Below are 17,016 nucleotides of genomic sequence, written 5' to 3'. Positions count from 1 at the left end.
AAGTATTGACAGATGTCATATTCCCGCTACCTTATTTGAAATGTACTACCTGTGTCTAGCAGCTCTGGATTTATTGAAATATGTGTCTATTGAAAGTAACTAGTCTTGGACCTCCAAAGCCAAAATAGTTTCGTTAATCTCGCCACGCCGCGCTCAACGACAACCGCTCTCCATCAATGTTCCAGCCATTTTGATCTAGTCTTGGGACGTGTTCAAGTGCACACTCAATTAAAGATTTAAGGTGCCTTCAAGAAATAAGTATCGCAAAAATATAAATGCCAGCATTATAAAAACTGCCACAAACGATTTTTTTTTCATTTTCTATTTATGCTTAATTATAATTATTATTACGTAGGTTATGAATATTTGTATAATGTTTATTGAAAACAGTATATTCTACATTAGTTTATGGCAAGTGTAAAAAAAGGTATATGTTGGCATCTGCTGACCCCAGAGTGGTGCTTTCTTGTTCAACAAATAAGTATCGCAAGATAGCACTTTATCATTTTCTTATTAATATGTAGGTTAAGAATATTATGAGTATACTGTGTGTTGGAATTAATTATAGGACATGCCACATTATTTAATATGGCAATTCTGTTAAAAAAAAAACAATGTATATAAAATATATTTGCACCAAAAACAATACATACAAAGAATCCTGTTACAATTTAGACACATTAAACATTATAAATATCATTTTGGTAATTATTTGCAACCAAAATCACAGATATAAGAATTTATATATTTTAACATGAGTTGTCTTGCTCTGCCATAAAACGTCTCGCGTTCGAAGATATTCAACAGTGTCAGATCTCTTGACAGGAAATTCGCTGTTTTTTGATCTGTGAATGACAATAAATGGCCCAAAATTTAGCAAAGATAATACATTGGTTATAAAAATATTCTATAATTTCGTATACATTGATAAATAAATTAGTAATTGTTCCCAGGGAAAAAAAGTCGTCAACGCGAAATCTATATTTTTATTTGAAGTCTTCACTTACCATTCGGATTGATTTGAAAGATCGGCAGCGCTGTCACATCTGCAAAGGTGTACGCTGAGCAGACGTCCATGTTGATAGCATTGGGAATGTTCATTGTTAGACGAATCAAAGCTAGAATATTTATTAAACCTTTGTATAATCCTTTTTAGTATTTTATGTTAATATTACTTATTACTCTTAGGCAAGATTGTAATGTTCTATGATGTCTTAATTAAGGCACATGTTCGGGGTTAATTTATAAAGGTATAGAGATAATTATTTGTTAAAACTGCGCAGGACTAAACTAGTAGGGTGCGATGTGATTGGGAATACAGTCGCACCTGGTATGGCGTCTGAATACGAACTATCTTAAGTGAATATAATGAAAATGAACAAATCGTATTGCATGGTGTCATTAATATTGCAATTATCTGTTCCTGCCACAGACTTACTTATCAGTCTCGTGATAGAGCTTTCTACACGTGCAGTTGCTACTATGGCCGGTTTCCTCACGATGTTTTTCTTGCGAGCGAATGAATTAAACGCCTATTGGTGCAACCAGATTGATACCGCCCATGGACGCTCACATTGCCAGAGGGCTGGCAAGTACGTGCCCGTTATTCGGTACGGTCTTTGAAAAACTAAGTACATATATAAACTAATACTAATGTATTAGTTTGGTCGGAATACTTCAATTGACTGGTTCTAGTTAGTGGTAACCAAAAACTGCTTTTAAAAGGTGATACGAGTGGTTTATTCGTCTATATACGTACGATAGGTCCCCTTATAATAATATTCAAAACTGGTGTCTTCAGCCAAGGAATGATGCTGAAGGAGTATCCTGGTCGACTCGAATACAAGGAATGGACAGTCTATTGCGATAACAAGAACGTCCGTTTTAGTGTTATAGCTGAAATTAATTTTATCATGAAGTAGGTTGAAGGATTTAAGGGGGGTAACCTGTGGAGTGGTGAACCGATTTTGATAATAATTCTTTTGCCATTCTCTTTTTAGTTTTGCCCTTATCTGCTTTCCGCAATTCCGCAGTGTATATATTCAAACATGCACAGCGGGAATTAGAAATACTTCGATAGCGTGTTTTAAGTTGTGACGTCATCGAAGTGTTTACTTAGATGTCGCTACAATAAATACATTGAAGAAAACTAAAGACCATTAAAAATTAGTATAGAAACACACGATAATACTTACAAAAATTCCGAGATCTGGCATTTATTATGATTTCCAATTTTCAAGTTCCTCTCTATATATGTTGAATTGAAGTATGGGGTATGAAACACGACTGTTGGTATCGTGTACTTCGTAGGAATTGAACCTTGGACATTGGGATTACATCTTGAGTTCAATCGGAAAATTTCTCGCAAACATTGCGTATGCGAAAACTTGCATGGCCGAACTATATTTGATGGTCCTATAAATAAATATTTTTATATAAATATATATTTATTGCCGACAAGTTATTTTTTCTAGTATATATAGGTACATGGTGAATTGCAAGTGGATGTCCAGCTGCAGTCCAGTTGCAGGACTGTCATTGGAGATACGTGGTATCTACCTACCTCTTCGGGATTTATGCATCATATTTTTGATCTGTTTCATATTGTGTTTACGCTAAGAGGGAGAGTGGGACCTATTATTGCTTACCGGCTAAACACGCTGTTATAGACAGGAATAAAAGTATTGCCAACATTATGGTGATGCCACAGTGAGACGAAAAACCCAACTGATATTTTTAGTTTCAAATTAATTATTATTTAAGTTTTGTTTGGACAGTTGTGTAAACGTGTGCTTTTGTTTAAATGAACAATAACAATTATTAATGAATATTTGTTTCTAGAAATTCTTTGTTTAAAGCTGGTCAATTCGTGCGTGCATCGAAACAATAATTAAGAATTAGTAACTTCAAAAATAATGAATATATATAACCTATCTTTCATTTGGTGGTTTCAATGCGACGCTCATCCCTGGGAAAATGGACTTTTAATGCGCATTTCACCTTCGGTCATACGAAGGAAAACATCATGAGGAATCGTGCCTTGGACTCACAATGGCGTGCGTCACTGGAGGTTTATTAGATTGACAATTTTGAAGCTGATACCTGAGGCCCAGAACTAAAAAGATGCATATGCATACATATACTTTACAAAATTAATTTATTTTACAAGCCGGGATAGTAGACCCAGAGATTCCATTAAAAATTCTATTTATTAGGTATGGTATAACCAATAGGAACAAATAATCAATGTTACAAATGAAACAAAACTATCCCTACGTTTACACTTTTCATAGATGTGTTGCCCTTAGTGTTATAAATCAAAAGACCCTCATCACCGATGTCTCATGGCTAAGCAGCAAGAGTGGATGACAGGTATCAGGTAAAAAACTGACCTCTTAATTGTAATAAAAACAAAGACCCAATGCCTCTGGATTATGCTGTCAGCTGTAAAATCTCAGAAACTGTCATCCGTTAGAAGCAGCCACCTGTCAGATGCTGTGATCTGTCAGAAACTGTCTTAGTTATGTTAGTAGTACCTGTACTTTGACTTCCAACAGATTCCGTCAGACCAAACTCCTCGACTCCGTATATTTAATGTTTCGTGAATAAAACAGCCCACGAATTAAAAATCCTTTTATTCATAACTATACATAATATTAAATATTAAACTGACGTTGCATCGAGCAAGCTAATAACATTAAATGCAAACCGGCGAATAGAGGTGGGTTAACAATGTCAGCTGTTAGTGTTGACGGGTCGTTCATGGATAAGAATCAAATTCCGATTTGAAGCTTGAGTTATTCTACTAAAAATCTTTAGGTGTCTGGGAAACTACATTTGCAGAAGACTTTGGTTTCTCGCTGTTACTAGTCATCTGTCAATGTTGACATAAACCAATGACCTAAGATCCAATTTGAAGCTTTTATTGTACCAATAAACGTCGTGTGTCTTTGAAAATTTACTTTCGTAGAATATTAAAATCGCCATCTGACATCTGTCAGTTTCCCCACCTCTATCGTATTAGAATCGTCATTGACAATATCTAACATATAAGTTGTAATACACACAACGCATCAAATACAGAAATTAATACCGTATTGTTACTAATCGGAAAATCTAGTTTCTACTCAAGACTACATTGCGGTGAGATTCTCTTTTGAATCCGGGATCCTTCATTCGTCAGCTTACCAGAAAAATAAATTAATAGGAGTCTTTTTGTCGCCACCAGGCTCTGGTTAGAGCGAAGGGCTTATTGCCTGCCTCAGTATAGTCTATTGCCCGCCCAAGGATTGCCAGTTACAGAATGATTGCTCGCTCTAGTATATAACCAGTTTTAGTTTAGTGTACTATTACAATATTGTAGACATGGAGTATTAATCTCTTGTCTCTGGTTAGTTGATGTATAAAGGATTTCTTGATTATGCGATAATTAACTCGAATTTAAATTACACAAAGCTGTTTTTAACAACTTAAACGAGAACATTAAATTCCAATTAAATACAAAAATCACAATACTATTTTACCGGATTAAAACGGTTGAAATTGTCAACTACTGTCACTACTTTTAACTAACTGGGGTAATCTTATATTGAAATACACATGGTCACTAACTGGGTTTCCAATTCAATGCAGATAAACTAACAAGTTCTTTGTCATCACGTGATATTGGACATGCATGGTCACACATCTACATATAAAACTTAAAATCCGCGTTTTAATCCGGTAAATATTTTCTTTTAAATAGGACAATTACAATAGTTGCTTATATTACAATTTATATAAACTAAGCGACAAAGCTATCTACATAAAGGTGTCATACATACAAACGTCGCTTAGAGCAAAGCAGACCTCAATATTTATAATTCTGACAGTAGCCAATAAGCGAAATCAATTATGACATATAAGAGATTGACATTTGTCATTATGATATCAGACATATAAGACTTTGGCAGTTGTCATAGATACATTGAGATGTGGTGGAATACGGTAAACCGTATGATGGTTTAACCAAGTATTAATCGCTTGATCATAATTATTATACAGTGTAAAATTATTATAAAATACATTTACAGACAGTAGCAAATGACCTGATGCGTCAAAGCATTTATCATAAAACTCATTAAAAATAACGTAATGCAATATTTAAAAGGTAGATTTTAAAAACCTTAGTAAATGACTTTTATGCATCGAATTGAAAGATTTATGATCATCAGTAAACTACACACACAGACAACAAAGCGGTTGATATATCAAAAGAAATATCAAAGTACAATTTTACATACTGTAACATATATTAGGTCATTTGTCAAATGTAAAATCATCATCAGGCATCGTGATTTTTTTTATAATATACTAAATATGAGGAGCTATTTCAATAGAATCAACATTTTTAAACACACACATTTATCATCTCGAAAAACATGATTATTTATTACTGAATTTTAAGTATTGAAATCTGCCCTACGGTCAAATTAAAACAAAAAATTTGGTTTTATACCTCGACATAAACTTCGATGTGTTGCCCCAATGGGGTCATTTGGGGCATGGGGCAGACGTTTCCTTGTATAGATATATAAATTTATTCACAATTAATCTCAGTGGAACCGTACAAAAGAGGATCATTAAAAAAATAAGTTTAAAAAGTTTTTAATTTTTTTAACTTAGAAACTATTTAAATGATGATTTAGTCTTAGCAGAAGAACTTAGTTGAATTTTTTTTTTGAAACTGAAACCGAATGAATAATTATTATTATTAATCTTACGAAAAAGAGGGCACTTGGAAGTTTGAGTGTATTTTCGCAGAGACGTTAGAAAAAAACAAACGCTTGCCCCATACCCCAAATTGGGGGTATATATCTGTCGATTAATTTGGCCAAAGGCCACAAAATGGCCATGCTATATCATATTACTCTATAACCGGAACCTACAATAAACGTAGCACTAAAAATCGATACAAAATCACCCATCCAAAAACAAAAATACAATCGTCGCTTAACCGTAGTAATTGTATAGATTAGCTTTTATTACATTTATACAGAAATGCTGTTTAGTAGAAAATGCTTTTTAAAATTTTACGTGTATAAGATATAAACAATAAACTAACGAAAAAATTTTCAAAAATTAAAAACAAAAATCTTGTCATACGGGTATCACACCGCTAATCTTTATATAGTAATAATTTATAATTATTTTTTAGAAGTGTTTTTAACCGAACACGTAAAAATCAAGTGTGTGTGTATCATATGTCTATCAACATATTTTTCAAATTTGTTTTCTTAATTATTATTTTTTTATTACTTTAATAAAGATCGATTCTTGGCAAAACCAAATAATCATATACACGTAAAACTTTCCGCGTTCGCAAACACATAATATATAACCTTACATAATTTTAATTACCAAAGCGGGTAAACGCAAGTGTCAATTTATTAAAATCTTATATTAAATAAAATAAGTGGTATAACATTGGGTTAAATCAAATTAGATTATGTGGTAATTAGCATGTTAAATTGCAACGCATGGTCATGAAGGTCGGGCCTGGTCATTAAAGGTCACCTGACGTCAACCGAGTCACATGTCGGTCTGCGTGGCGCGCGTGGCCAGCCTCTGCCGTCGCTACGACCCACCGCCTTTTGTCGCATCTTCCTTTTGCTTGTTTATGTATACCTAGTGGGCGAAAGAACAACAAAATATATTAAATAGGATAATAACTTCAAACTTTCTTTTCCTGAGGACCCTGGGTTTGAAATAAAAAGATTAATCTTAGACCAATTGAACACTTGAATGGGTTATACTGTGAAGATCTTATTAAAAAGACTATTAGCGTTATTACAATCAGCATGGTCAGGCAGTAATAATATAATAATAACGTAAATTTTACTGCTCCGGACCTAAATTTTTTAATATCGCAGAATTATTTTCTAACCTTATTTGAATAGATATATAAAGTTATAATCTATAACACACAACCCTTGCATGGTCACCTAAATTTTACAATTATTTTCATATAATTAAAAAAAAACTTACATCTAATAACCGCAGCTTGCTAACAGATAGATATTTGTAATAAGGCTGCATTCTCTCTTTGCCGAGTGCGAATGTGAACGCCACCATGCTGAAGATGGCCGCTTTGCGCACGGCTGAGTTTTGGTGGTCAGCCAGCTGGAAATCGAAAGTCATGTAAGGTCAAGCAAATTCAACAAAGGTCAACTAAGGTCACGAAGGTAAATATTTAATAAAAAATACCTGTCCTACGCCCTCCATTATAGGCGAAACGATTTCATCCGTTAGTTCGGAATTTCGAGCCTTCGCAACTTCCGCGGCTAACTTCAGAGCGCACAGTGATGAAGGGTATCCTTTGGTTCTTATAACTGGTTGTAAGAGGGCTAGAACCTGGAATAGGACATTATTAAATGTAGGAATTTGGACCTCAGAAACAAAAATATGTAAACCATAAAAAGATTAGCCATAAAAATATTAAGAAAAAGAATTAGACAAAAATAAAAATTTGTTTAATAAAAAAAGGAATTAATTTCCTTTTCAATTATTAATATTAACAAAAAAAAATCATTTTCTTTAAACAACTTCAGATAACTTCGTTTATAATATTTTACAATCACCTGCTGGGCCGGCAACGCAGCAGCGATGTACGGCATCCCATTGTCTATGGCCCTCATGACCTCCTTACTATGAGCTCCATACGCGTTGATTAACTTTAGCAGAATCAGATCAAAATAGTTCAGCCATTGCGGGCGTGTCTCTGGTCTACGACACAACCAGATGAGGACCTTCACTGCTTCGGCGACGGTTCGGTCATGGGCGGTTGCCCATCCTGTTAATTTTTGGATTTTTAACTTCTTATGATACTAGTAAAAAAGTGAATATAAATATTTCATCCAAAAAACGACTTATCAATATCATCAGACTGTTCGCTCATGGGCGTTTTCCCAAACTGCTAGGCAGTGTTTAATTTTTTGGAAACTAATAAAAGTTGAGTAAAAAAATATAATACACGTTCCACATTCTTCTCAAACCAGTCAAAATAGCTTTTAATAATTTTGTCCTGTATTTGACCACTTTCTCTTGTTTTTAATCACCAAATAATTTAATAGGAATCCTCTCCATTGAAGTCAATATATTATTTACCTGACTGATATGTCGCATTATCCGAATTCTCTTTGTCTGCAACGTTTTCCTCAGTTGAAATAGCCGCCAAAGACACTCTCAGAATGTTTCTAGAACAATTTTGTTAAGTCAATAATGTCATTACTAATAATGTCAAATAAAAACAGGTCGTTTCAATAATTAAAAATAATATTTCATAACTCAAAATTTGCTGACCCGGCAAACGTTGTTTTGCCATGTTTTTGTGCCAAAAAATTTAAGTTTATAATTAACAAAAAAAACCATAAGGGTTGATTGTAGAGGGGTTAAAATTTGGGGTTGCATGTATTTTTGTATGGTGTATCGTAAGAAAATAAAAACGAAAAATTTTGTCTAAAAATAAATAAAAAGTTTTAGGGGTGAACCACCCTTAACATTTAGGGGGATGAAAAATAGATGTTGTTCGATTCTCAGACCTACCCAATAAGCACACAAAATTTCATGAGAATCGGTCGAGCCGTTTCGTAGGAGTTCGGTTACTAACCCCGTGACACAAGAATTTTATATATAAGATAATATAAAAAAACAAACAGTTTTAATTCTATTATATCTATCTAGTTAGCATTATACACCTGGAATGCAGAAAACTCACTTGAAATATTCGCATGGCTTCTTGCACTCGCCGTATTTGAGGATCTCATGGGTGGCGAGGAACAGCCTCTCGTAATATTCAGCCGGATCCTTGGACAAGTCCACTTTGCTCAACGCCTCCAGCACCTCCGTCTCCCGGAGACCGACTGAAAGAACGATTCAAAGGATATTTGGTGGTCAACATATATATAGGGGTCGATTGCTGTCAGCTGCTCTACCAAGAACCAATAGCAAACATATTTCGGCGCCTGCGCACTTTAGCCCCAAGAGTAATCACATAAAATATACCTTTTGTTATTATAAGACCGTCCTCGTCCATTTCGTATGGCTTCATCTTGTCTCTGGCCATATTCGCTTGACTGTAGTCTCTGGAAATGAAAATGACTGAATAGTTAACTAACTAATCAAAAATAAATCAGAACCTAAACATTTATTTTCATTGTCTATATTACGTAAAGTGACTGAACGATAAAGCTTTCAAACTCAAACATATCTATATTCATATAGGTAAACACTTATGAACGTCAAAAAAATTAAATTAATTGTAAATTTACATTTATTACCAGTTCGCAAGTCAAGCGTAGAGCGGGCAAGAAGAACTGGCAAGAAACTTTCCGCCACTCTTTTCAATCGCCAAGTTTTTAATACAAATTGTTTGGAGCTGGAGCAAATCAATCCCAAGGATTAGGATCATTTATAAAAGGCTTTATTAATTGATTTACTTTAAACTTTGAATGAAGTAACAAATAAATTAAGCAATTATTGTATAGTCAATAGATTTACTTTTGACCAACCTTGTTAAGTGAGTGAACCATTTGCAGAACGATTGACTTGTGAATGAATGAACGATTAAATAAAACAATTATTTATTGGGTCAAACTGTTCATAGTTTGAACTTAAGACTGACTATATTAAGTGAATGATCACTGAACGATTGAACTGTGAATAAATGAATGAATGTTTATTTATTCTCAGTTCAGTTCAATTAATTCGATAAAATAATAATTTAACAAACCAAAATCATAATATAATTAATAGTTACCCGTGACCATGCGTACAATCCCTATGAGGAATAGGCGACGACTCCTTCGTGCTATTCGCCTCTTCAGAGCTATCTGCCGATGCGGCGCGGCCTATATCACTGCAAATATAATTATAAATATGAAATGAAATGCAAAATCGATAGGTTTTTCAAAGTTCTAGAAACGCCATAAAGTGACACGATAATTATTTTTCTTTTAATTCTTCTTCAGACACTGTTCCACCACTCAATCACACAAACAAAAAAAACAAAAGACAGTCGCAATGATTTTCTAGACTTTCTGGATCTTTCCGTGTCACATGTCCAGAAATTTTGTGGTTTTTGACCCTTCTCTGGTACCTCTGGTCCAGAGACTCCCCATCTACGCTTGCGTTGTGCCTGAGCATTCCCTCGTCCCCTTGCCCCCTTTAATATTGTTTCCTCACCCGGTATAATGTCCGTTGGGGACATTCGGTCCTCTCGCCGATGACGTGGCATCCGACATTTGGCTGATTCCAGAGTCCTTGCTGGACATGTGATTGCCGCAATCCGCTAGAAATAAAAAAAGATATTAATTTAGCTGCTTGGGGAGCAAGTATGATTTATGAAATGAAGGGTAAAAGGACAGGGGGAGAGGTGTTTCAACTACGAGATACGGTTTTTTTTTATAGAACAGGGGGCAAACGGCCAGGAGGTTCACCTTTAATTTAAAACTTAAAACCTAAACCCATTTTATAACTACAGAATTGGGTATTTAAAGTTAGAAAAATGCCTTCAAATAAATATTTAATGTGTAATCAAAGTACTAGACAGATTTTGATGTTCTAGCAGCAAAAAGATATAATGAAAATTAAAAAAGAAATTTAAACAGTACTAACAGATAAAGATGTAAAATGCGTTCATACCCCAAAAGTAACTTCTAAAAAATTAGAATTAAAAAAAAAACCAACTTCCAATGTCATCATTATTTACATAATAAACCACTGAACCAATGTATATGAAATTTAGGATATTTGGTCACACACACATCCAAAAAACAACATTCTTTTTTAAATCGGTTAAAACCCCTTCAATAGTTAAACAATTCGACTAAGGATCCTTCAAGAAGCTTATCTATATTCACACTATTTACACACTGTATATGATAATATAAATATATAAAAAATCACTCTCTTTTCTTCGACAAAAACGCTGCACTTCTTCGTGACGCTATTTTTTATTATTACTGCATTTCATCAGTATTTTTTTACTCTCATGCGACTGAAGAAGTTTCACATCAAAACATCGGTTACCCATCCAATAATTAACAACGCCAAGTCTGACTCACCGTTAGAATGCTGCGCGGTGTATGTGTGTATCTCGGAGGTTGTCTTCCTAATCCTTGAATACACGTCCTCCGCGTTGGCCGGGTTGGAAACTGTGCTCAAAGTACGCATTGGGCTATCGTTACCCGCTGAAATCGGAAAAAATTGAGACTACCCTCACATTTTTTTAAAATAGGACAAACATCAAACTACTCCCTTCATTACTTTATAGGTAAGTAATACACACACATATATAAAGTGAAGCCATCTGACAACTGGGTCTGATGCATGCCATGTCATGCTATTCTCAATTTCTATATAATATGATAAATCTGCGCATGTGTAATTAAACTCTATAGCGATTTTGTTTTTTTAATGTATATTTAGGAAGTGGGTACAACTCAGTACAGACATATATTTTAATTATGTTACTTACTGCTAGAAGTCCTTTTCATGTGTTGTTGTAACACCCCATTAATCATTGCTTGCGTATCAGCCGGCAATTCATTCGTGAACGCTGTAAACTGTTCAAAATTTTATTTTTAAAGGTACCCTCGATTGTGGAAAACTTTTATATTTAATAAGGAATTTAATATAACGTGTGAAGTTACAAAGTTTAAACACAGATGTCACTTTAATAAATTTTGCATGTTACAGTATTTTTTTTTAACATTTTTCTTCATAAAAAAAAACGATTTTCTTAATTCAATTAATATATTTAAGTTCTTCTTGAGATAATTTGTGAAAATTCTCGAGAAAATATTTTTTTTAATTATTTTACCCACTTAAATACTTACAGGCACAGGACCACGTTCGTACAGGGCCACGACGGCTCGTCTTGCCATGATCCGAACATCTGCAGACCTGGAATCGTTCGCCAAGATCGCTACCTTGATTATAGCCCGACTAGCCACACTAGTGCTGCCACCTGTAACATTTATTTTTAATTTAGGTCACCGGATATAATACAACCAGAGAATACAACTAAAATTAAGACAAATTAAAAAAAAGTCTAACCTTGTAATGCCACAGCCAAGCTATTAGGCGTACAGAATTCTTCCGCTAAATCCGTCAAAAACTTCAGAGCCGCCGCTTTCGACTTTGCCGTTGGAGCTGTCGCGCTATCTGCTAGGAACCTGTTAATTAAATATATTATAAAAACGCAATTTTATTAAAATGAAATAGTAGCTTACAATATTTATAGGAAATTAATTCCTTCATAAAGATGTCTTCCTCTTGCTCTTGTACTATATAGTACAGGACCATATCAGACGAGGGTGATAGGTATTACCCACATGTATTATACTCATATGTTAGGCGTATAATACCCATATGTTAGGCGTATAATACCCGGACGATAGGCGTATAATACTCGGATGATAGGTGTATAATACTCATATGTTAGGCGTATAATATTTGGATGATAGGCGTATAATACCTGAATATATTATAGAATTGCAGCTCAGCTGGATAATACTCGTGTATGACATCCAAAGTCTTCATGATTTTGCTTTGGACCGATCCCAGTATGTCCGTACCAAGTTTTGTTAGTAATCTAAAAAAAAAATTAAATTTATAACCAATAGAATAGCAACACCAACACCATTTGATTTTGATTTGATTTGACTTCATTGAGTGTTCATGGGCGGCGGTATCCAGGTATCTCTATCTGTCCTAATAGTCTTTTCCTGCTACCTCTATCAAGTCATCAGCGCACCGTCTTTGTGTCCTGCCACCTTTCCTTACTTAAGTTTCCTTTACTTTATTTATCAGGATGCATACGGGCTGAAGGCTCACCTCATGTTAAGTGATACTGCCCATGGACATTGCCAGAGGTTCCGCAAGCGCCGGCCTTTTATGAATAACGCTCTTTTCTTGAAAGACCCTTTGATATTGTATACTTTTTAATACCTACTTTAACATGAGCTGATAGAGCCAGTCTTTCAGATGCTGGGCGTGGACCAGCAATAGTTCACAGACAGCGTCCAACAGCAGCGAGAAGACTTTTGTGTGTGCGTCAACGAACATCTTGTTCAGAAGTTCCGTCAACCTTTTTAACTGCTCTTCGTTGAGCAGCATCCCGCTATTCAGGTACTTAGCCTGAAAATATAAAAATTGTCTATTAAAGTGATGACAAGTCCTACAGCATGGTCCTTAAAACCCTAAATTTTTAGTCTCAATTATTCATTAATAATATATGTGGTGGTGGTGCGCGGTGCGATTTTTTTAAGACATCTCATTGCTGGCCTTAAGGGCCTATACAGCTCAGGTTGTCTCAAGCTCGGCTGGTATGAGCCTTCGCGGTGTGGTGAGATGACTGCAGGACAAAGCTCACAGGAGACAGCGAAGTACGTAATAAAAGACAAAACCTTTCCCAATAAAGCGGGGTTTTACCCTAGTCTTGAAGTGATTTGGGGAGAACATTATTTTCGGCATGTATGTCCATTGCCCGCTATAGATGGCGTCTGGTGTTCGCACCCTGCTGATAGAGGATGAACCAGCGGCGGGTTTATAGCCATGGTGGGAACTCTACGCGAACTCTAAGCTGGGCCGAGTTCAGTAAATCGGTTCAGTAGTTCTGTGCTCGTAAATTCTTTTACATTCTATAAACCATTTAGTTTTATCAGAATATAAATTAAAGTTTCAAGAGTTTGTTGATTTGCCTGTTGTCTTTGTGTACAATTGTGTCTGTAAATTCGCATGTGTATGTAAATTCGCATGTTTATTAAAGAACATAAGATACATATATCACTTATTTCGTCATTAAATTTGAATCGTAGGTGATTTTAGCTCAAAACTTGGCCAGATACAAAATATCGAGCCTTTAATCATGAGCTGCTTTTGATCTGGATCCAGAAACTCTAAGAGGTGACCTGCTGCTGCAATATGCACAAGCAAATGGATTTACCATCATAAACACAATATTTAAAAAATAATACTAAGAAACTCTAACTCTGGACTGGGATGTCTCCATGCCAAAAACAATCAAATATATTATATCTGGGCAACCTGCCGAGGTGCTTCTCAAACATGGAAATCATAAATAATAAAAGCAACCAGATTATTGAGAAGCACTCTCCTATTGAGTAAACCTTAAAAAATCGAGCTTATTTAAAAACACCTAGAACAGATCTTTCGCTTCAGCACAAACTTGGATTTTCAAAAACAAAACAAAATAGAAACGAGTTCTTTCGAATTCATTAATCGTCAAACATAAAAGTGAATACATTCGCAGAGAAATCTGAATTATTGATGCTGAGCAACATGACCTGGAACTTATATGGAGATGGGCAGGCCGCGAAGCCTGTTAATAACAGTAACCAAATGGACTGGTCCAAAAGGAAAAAGGAAGACCAATAGAGCGATGGGCCGATGGGATAGAGAGGATAGCTGGAAGAAATTGGATGACGATGGCACAGAACAAATTAGGGTGGAAAAAGTTGCGGTACTCCCATATCTACTGCCTACCCAGAGGACCTCATACCATTCACTTCAACCTCCTGAGTTCTACCGTGTATATCGTCGGCGCCAATGGGTCGAAATATGAAACTGACCTTGCACTCGTTTACATTATCATTGAGATTCGATTCAGCGAGGACGGGAGATGATCGAAGAGACTTAGTAGTCGAAATTGAAATGTCCGTAAAGAACTTATCCAAAGCAATCGCTATCTCTTCGTTACATTTTATTACAGTGTTATCGACACATAGTTCGATATATTTTGCATATGCCTGTTAATTCGCATGTGCTTATAAATTCGCATGTGCCTGTAAATTCGCATGTGCCTACAAATTCGCATGTGCCTGAAAGTTCGCATGTGCCTGAAATTCGCATGTGCCTGAAAGTTCGCATATGCTTATAAATTCGCATGTGCCTGAAATTCCGCATGTGCTTGTAAATTCGCATGTGCGTGAAAGTTCGCATATGCTTGTAAATTGTTGCTCTATGTTTGCATGTGCCTGTATGTTTGTGTGTGCCTGTGTAGTGACGTGTTGTCTATAATTGTTTGTGCACAAACGAAATACATACGAGATGTGTGAGTCCGTCCTTGCGTTCGGTCCAGTGCGTACACGCACACAGGGCGATAATGTTATCAGGCGACGGGGGTGGAGGGGGCGAAGAATCCCATCCCAGACGTTGGGAAGACCAGGTCAGGCTCTGAAATATTTTTTCTATATTATTCATATTATTCCAAAAACTTAAATATATTTTTGAGTCTTCACTTCTACGGTAAATTTTCTTTATTTAAAACTTATATATGCCAAATGAAAAAGCAGATATTTCTGTGTCTGTTTCACTACATACTATATATATACTGCGTCCTATATGGACATATTGTGTGCCCGTCTGATACTCACATCATGCCTCCTATAGGAGTCCAAACTCCTTTCCGAACACACACTTGACGCTTCAGAATCGTCATCTCTTTTTTCGTACGCGGAAACATCTTCCGGGCTCTGAAAAATAATAGACTTTATAATTTCGTGGGTTCTAACCCTTCGTCGATAGATCTTATTTTATGCGGATATACCAAATTCAATATAAAATAGTTTTATATATACAGAATGATCAGCAGCGTTACTCTCTCACGTTCTGAGGCATGTATGAAACTCACCCTCAAAGAAGCCTCCGCGTCCCTTGATTGCTGCAGCAGGCGAAGGGTGGTCGTGGGAGGTCTTTGGGACCTCTCCATTGACTGTCTTCGGACCGCACTCACCACGCTGTTCGATCTTACAGTTCTGAAACATCATTATTATATACTTTATTGTATAACCCAAGAACCAGTGAAGGTTCCTAGACGCTACAAAAACTATGGACAATAGAGCAATGTACTACAGTTTTATAAGACAACAATATCTACTCATAAATATTCCTTTTGATTTAAAAAGTCTTAAACTTTAGAATTAATGCTAGAACCACAGAGCACATCTGGTAATAATTTTAAAAATACATTTAATTACTTGTATATCAGTAAAGTTTAATCATATATGTTGCCATAACAATACCTTATAATGCCGCAAATATTCCTAGTGAATCATAACCTAAACGCTTACCTTGTGGGACTGGTCTCCCTGGAGCCAGCCAAAGAGCGTGGTATACCAGAAGGACGCCTCCTCGTGTTTAATGATACTGGGCCACTTCTGGAAGACGGTGAGGAAGACCGCGACGTTGCTAGAAAAACAAAATTGCTGAAGAGATATTCATGGAAGAGCTGAATTAATATTTCTGGGCCTCAGATTCGAGTATCGTAATAGGCAATTTGAGGAAATAGGCAGCTGTGCCTGACCACCTACTTGTCCCCCAAGTCGTGTCCCCCTTTGGGGGGGGGGGGGAAGTGGAAAAAGAGGGAGAGCCGCAGTTGATGTTAAATGTGTGATTTCCATGGACATTGCCCGCGAGCGATTTAACAATTGATTCGCATTTTGCAGTACCCTACCCTTTTGGTGTCCATGGGCGGTAATCATCATAATTAAAATGACTCACCTGCTTGTTTGAAACTTTTGTTTTCATTTGTTTTATAGGACATATTCTAAAGCAAGCAATGGAACGAAAACTTGACTCTTAGCAAGAAATTTTTGACATTCTCATATAATCATATCTGACATTTTCTATGATACATTTACATGAGGTTGTATGGAGTGTACCCATTTTATCCAGTAGGTAGGATATAACAAGCTAGAGGTAAAGTTTCTAATGCAGAAATGTTGGAGAGACTGAGGATGCATGTGCCAAAAGACCACACTGGGCGAGGTAAGCGATATCAATTGCTGGCAGTGCCTCGGGCGAATACAAACCTACTCAGAGAGATAGCAGAGTTGCACACTGGCTGAATTCACAAGAATTGCATTAATTATAATTAGTTATAAAATGGTTTAGGTTTTAACTTGTTATATTTGTATTGTGTTTTTAGCTTAGTTTTCTATTGGATTAGTATTA

The 17,016-nt window shown here is 35.8% G+C and overlaps 2 protein-coding genes across 11 annotated transcripts in view; both read right to left on the bottom strand.

The window, feature by feature from the left end:
• Positions 1–612: 612 nt before the first annotated feature.
• Positions 613–2,756, bottom strand: LOC110993420 (fibrohexamerin-like). Its single transcript, XM_022259681.2, has 5 exons — positions 2,649–2,756; positions 2,196–2,415; positions 1,760–1,896; positions 1,008–1,118; positions 613–845 (listed from the first exon to the last, which is right to left on the bottom strand). The coding sequence occupies exons 1-5, from the start codon at positions 2,692–2,694 to the stop codon at positions 709–711; spliced, it is 651 nt and encodes a 216-aa protein (XP_022115373.2). The 5' UTR covers positions 2,695–2,756; the 3' UTR covers positions 613–708.
• Positions 2,757–3,620: 864 nt separating this feature from the next.
• LOC110993442 (CLIP-associating protein) overlaps positions 3,621–17,016 on the bottom strand; it is a 30,692-nt gene continuing 17,296 nt past the window's right edge. For all 10 annotated transcript variants that reach the window (XM_022259714.2, XM_022259712.2, XM_022259716.2 and 7 more), the window contains 19 exons: positions 16,134–16,251; positions 15,695–15,818; positions 15,438–15,536; positions 15,109–15,237; positions 12,995–13,179; positions 12,518–12,634; positions 12,097–12,215; positions 11,877–12,007; positions 11,516–11,603; positions 11,103–11,228; positions 10,222–10,327; positions 9,797–9,895; positions 9,043–9,122; positions 8,756–8,900; positions 8,146–8,234; positions 7,620–7,831; positions 7,246–7,392; positions 7,027–7,161; positions 3,621–6,666 (listed from right to left, as the gene is read on the bottom strand). In XM_022259714.2, coding sequence (XP_022115406.2) covers positions 6,616–6,666; positions 7,027–7,161; positions 7,246–7,392; positions 7,620–7,831; positions 8,146–8,234; positions 8,756–8,900; positions 9,043–9,122; positions 9,797–9,895; positions 10,222–10,327; positions 11,103–11,228; positions 11,516–11,603; positions 11,877–12,007; positions 12,097–12,215; positions 12,518–12,634; positions 12,995–13,179; positions 15,109–15,237; positions 15,438–15,536; positions 15,695–15,818; positions 16,134–16,251 — 2,300 coding nt within the window. In that variant the 3' untranslated portion in view covers positions 3,621–6,615. The remainder of the gene's footprint in view (positions 6,667–7,026; positions 7,162–7,245; positions 7,393–7,619; positions 7,832–8,145; positions 8,235–8,755; positions 8,901–9,042; positions 9,123–9,796; positions 9,896–10,221; positions 10,328–11,102; positions 11,229–11,515; positions 11,604–11,876; positions 12,008–12,096; positions 12,216–12,517; positions 12,635–12,994; positions 13,180–15,108; positions 15,238–15,437; positions 15,537–15,694; positions 15,819–16,133; positions 16,252–17,016) is intronic.

This window comes from Pieris rapae, chromosome Z (genome assembly GCF_905147795.1).
Source record: "Pieris rapae chromosome Z, ilPieRapa1.1, whole genome shotgun sequence".
Lineage (NCBI taxonomy): Eukaryota > Metazoa > Arthropoda > Insecta > Lepidoptera > Pieridae > Pieris > Pieris rapae.
This window is presented reverse-complemented; position numbering and strand designations above follow the sequence as displayed.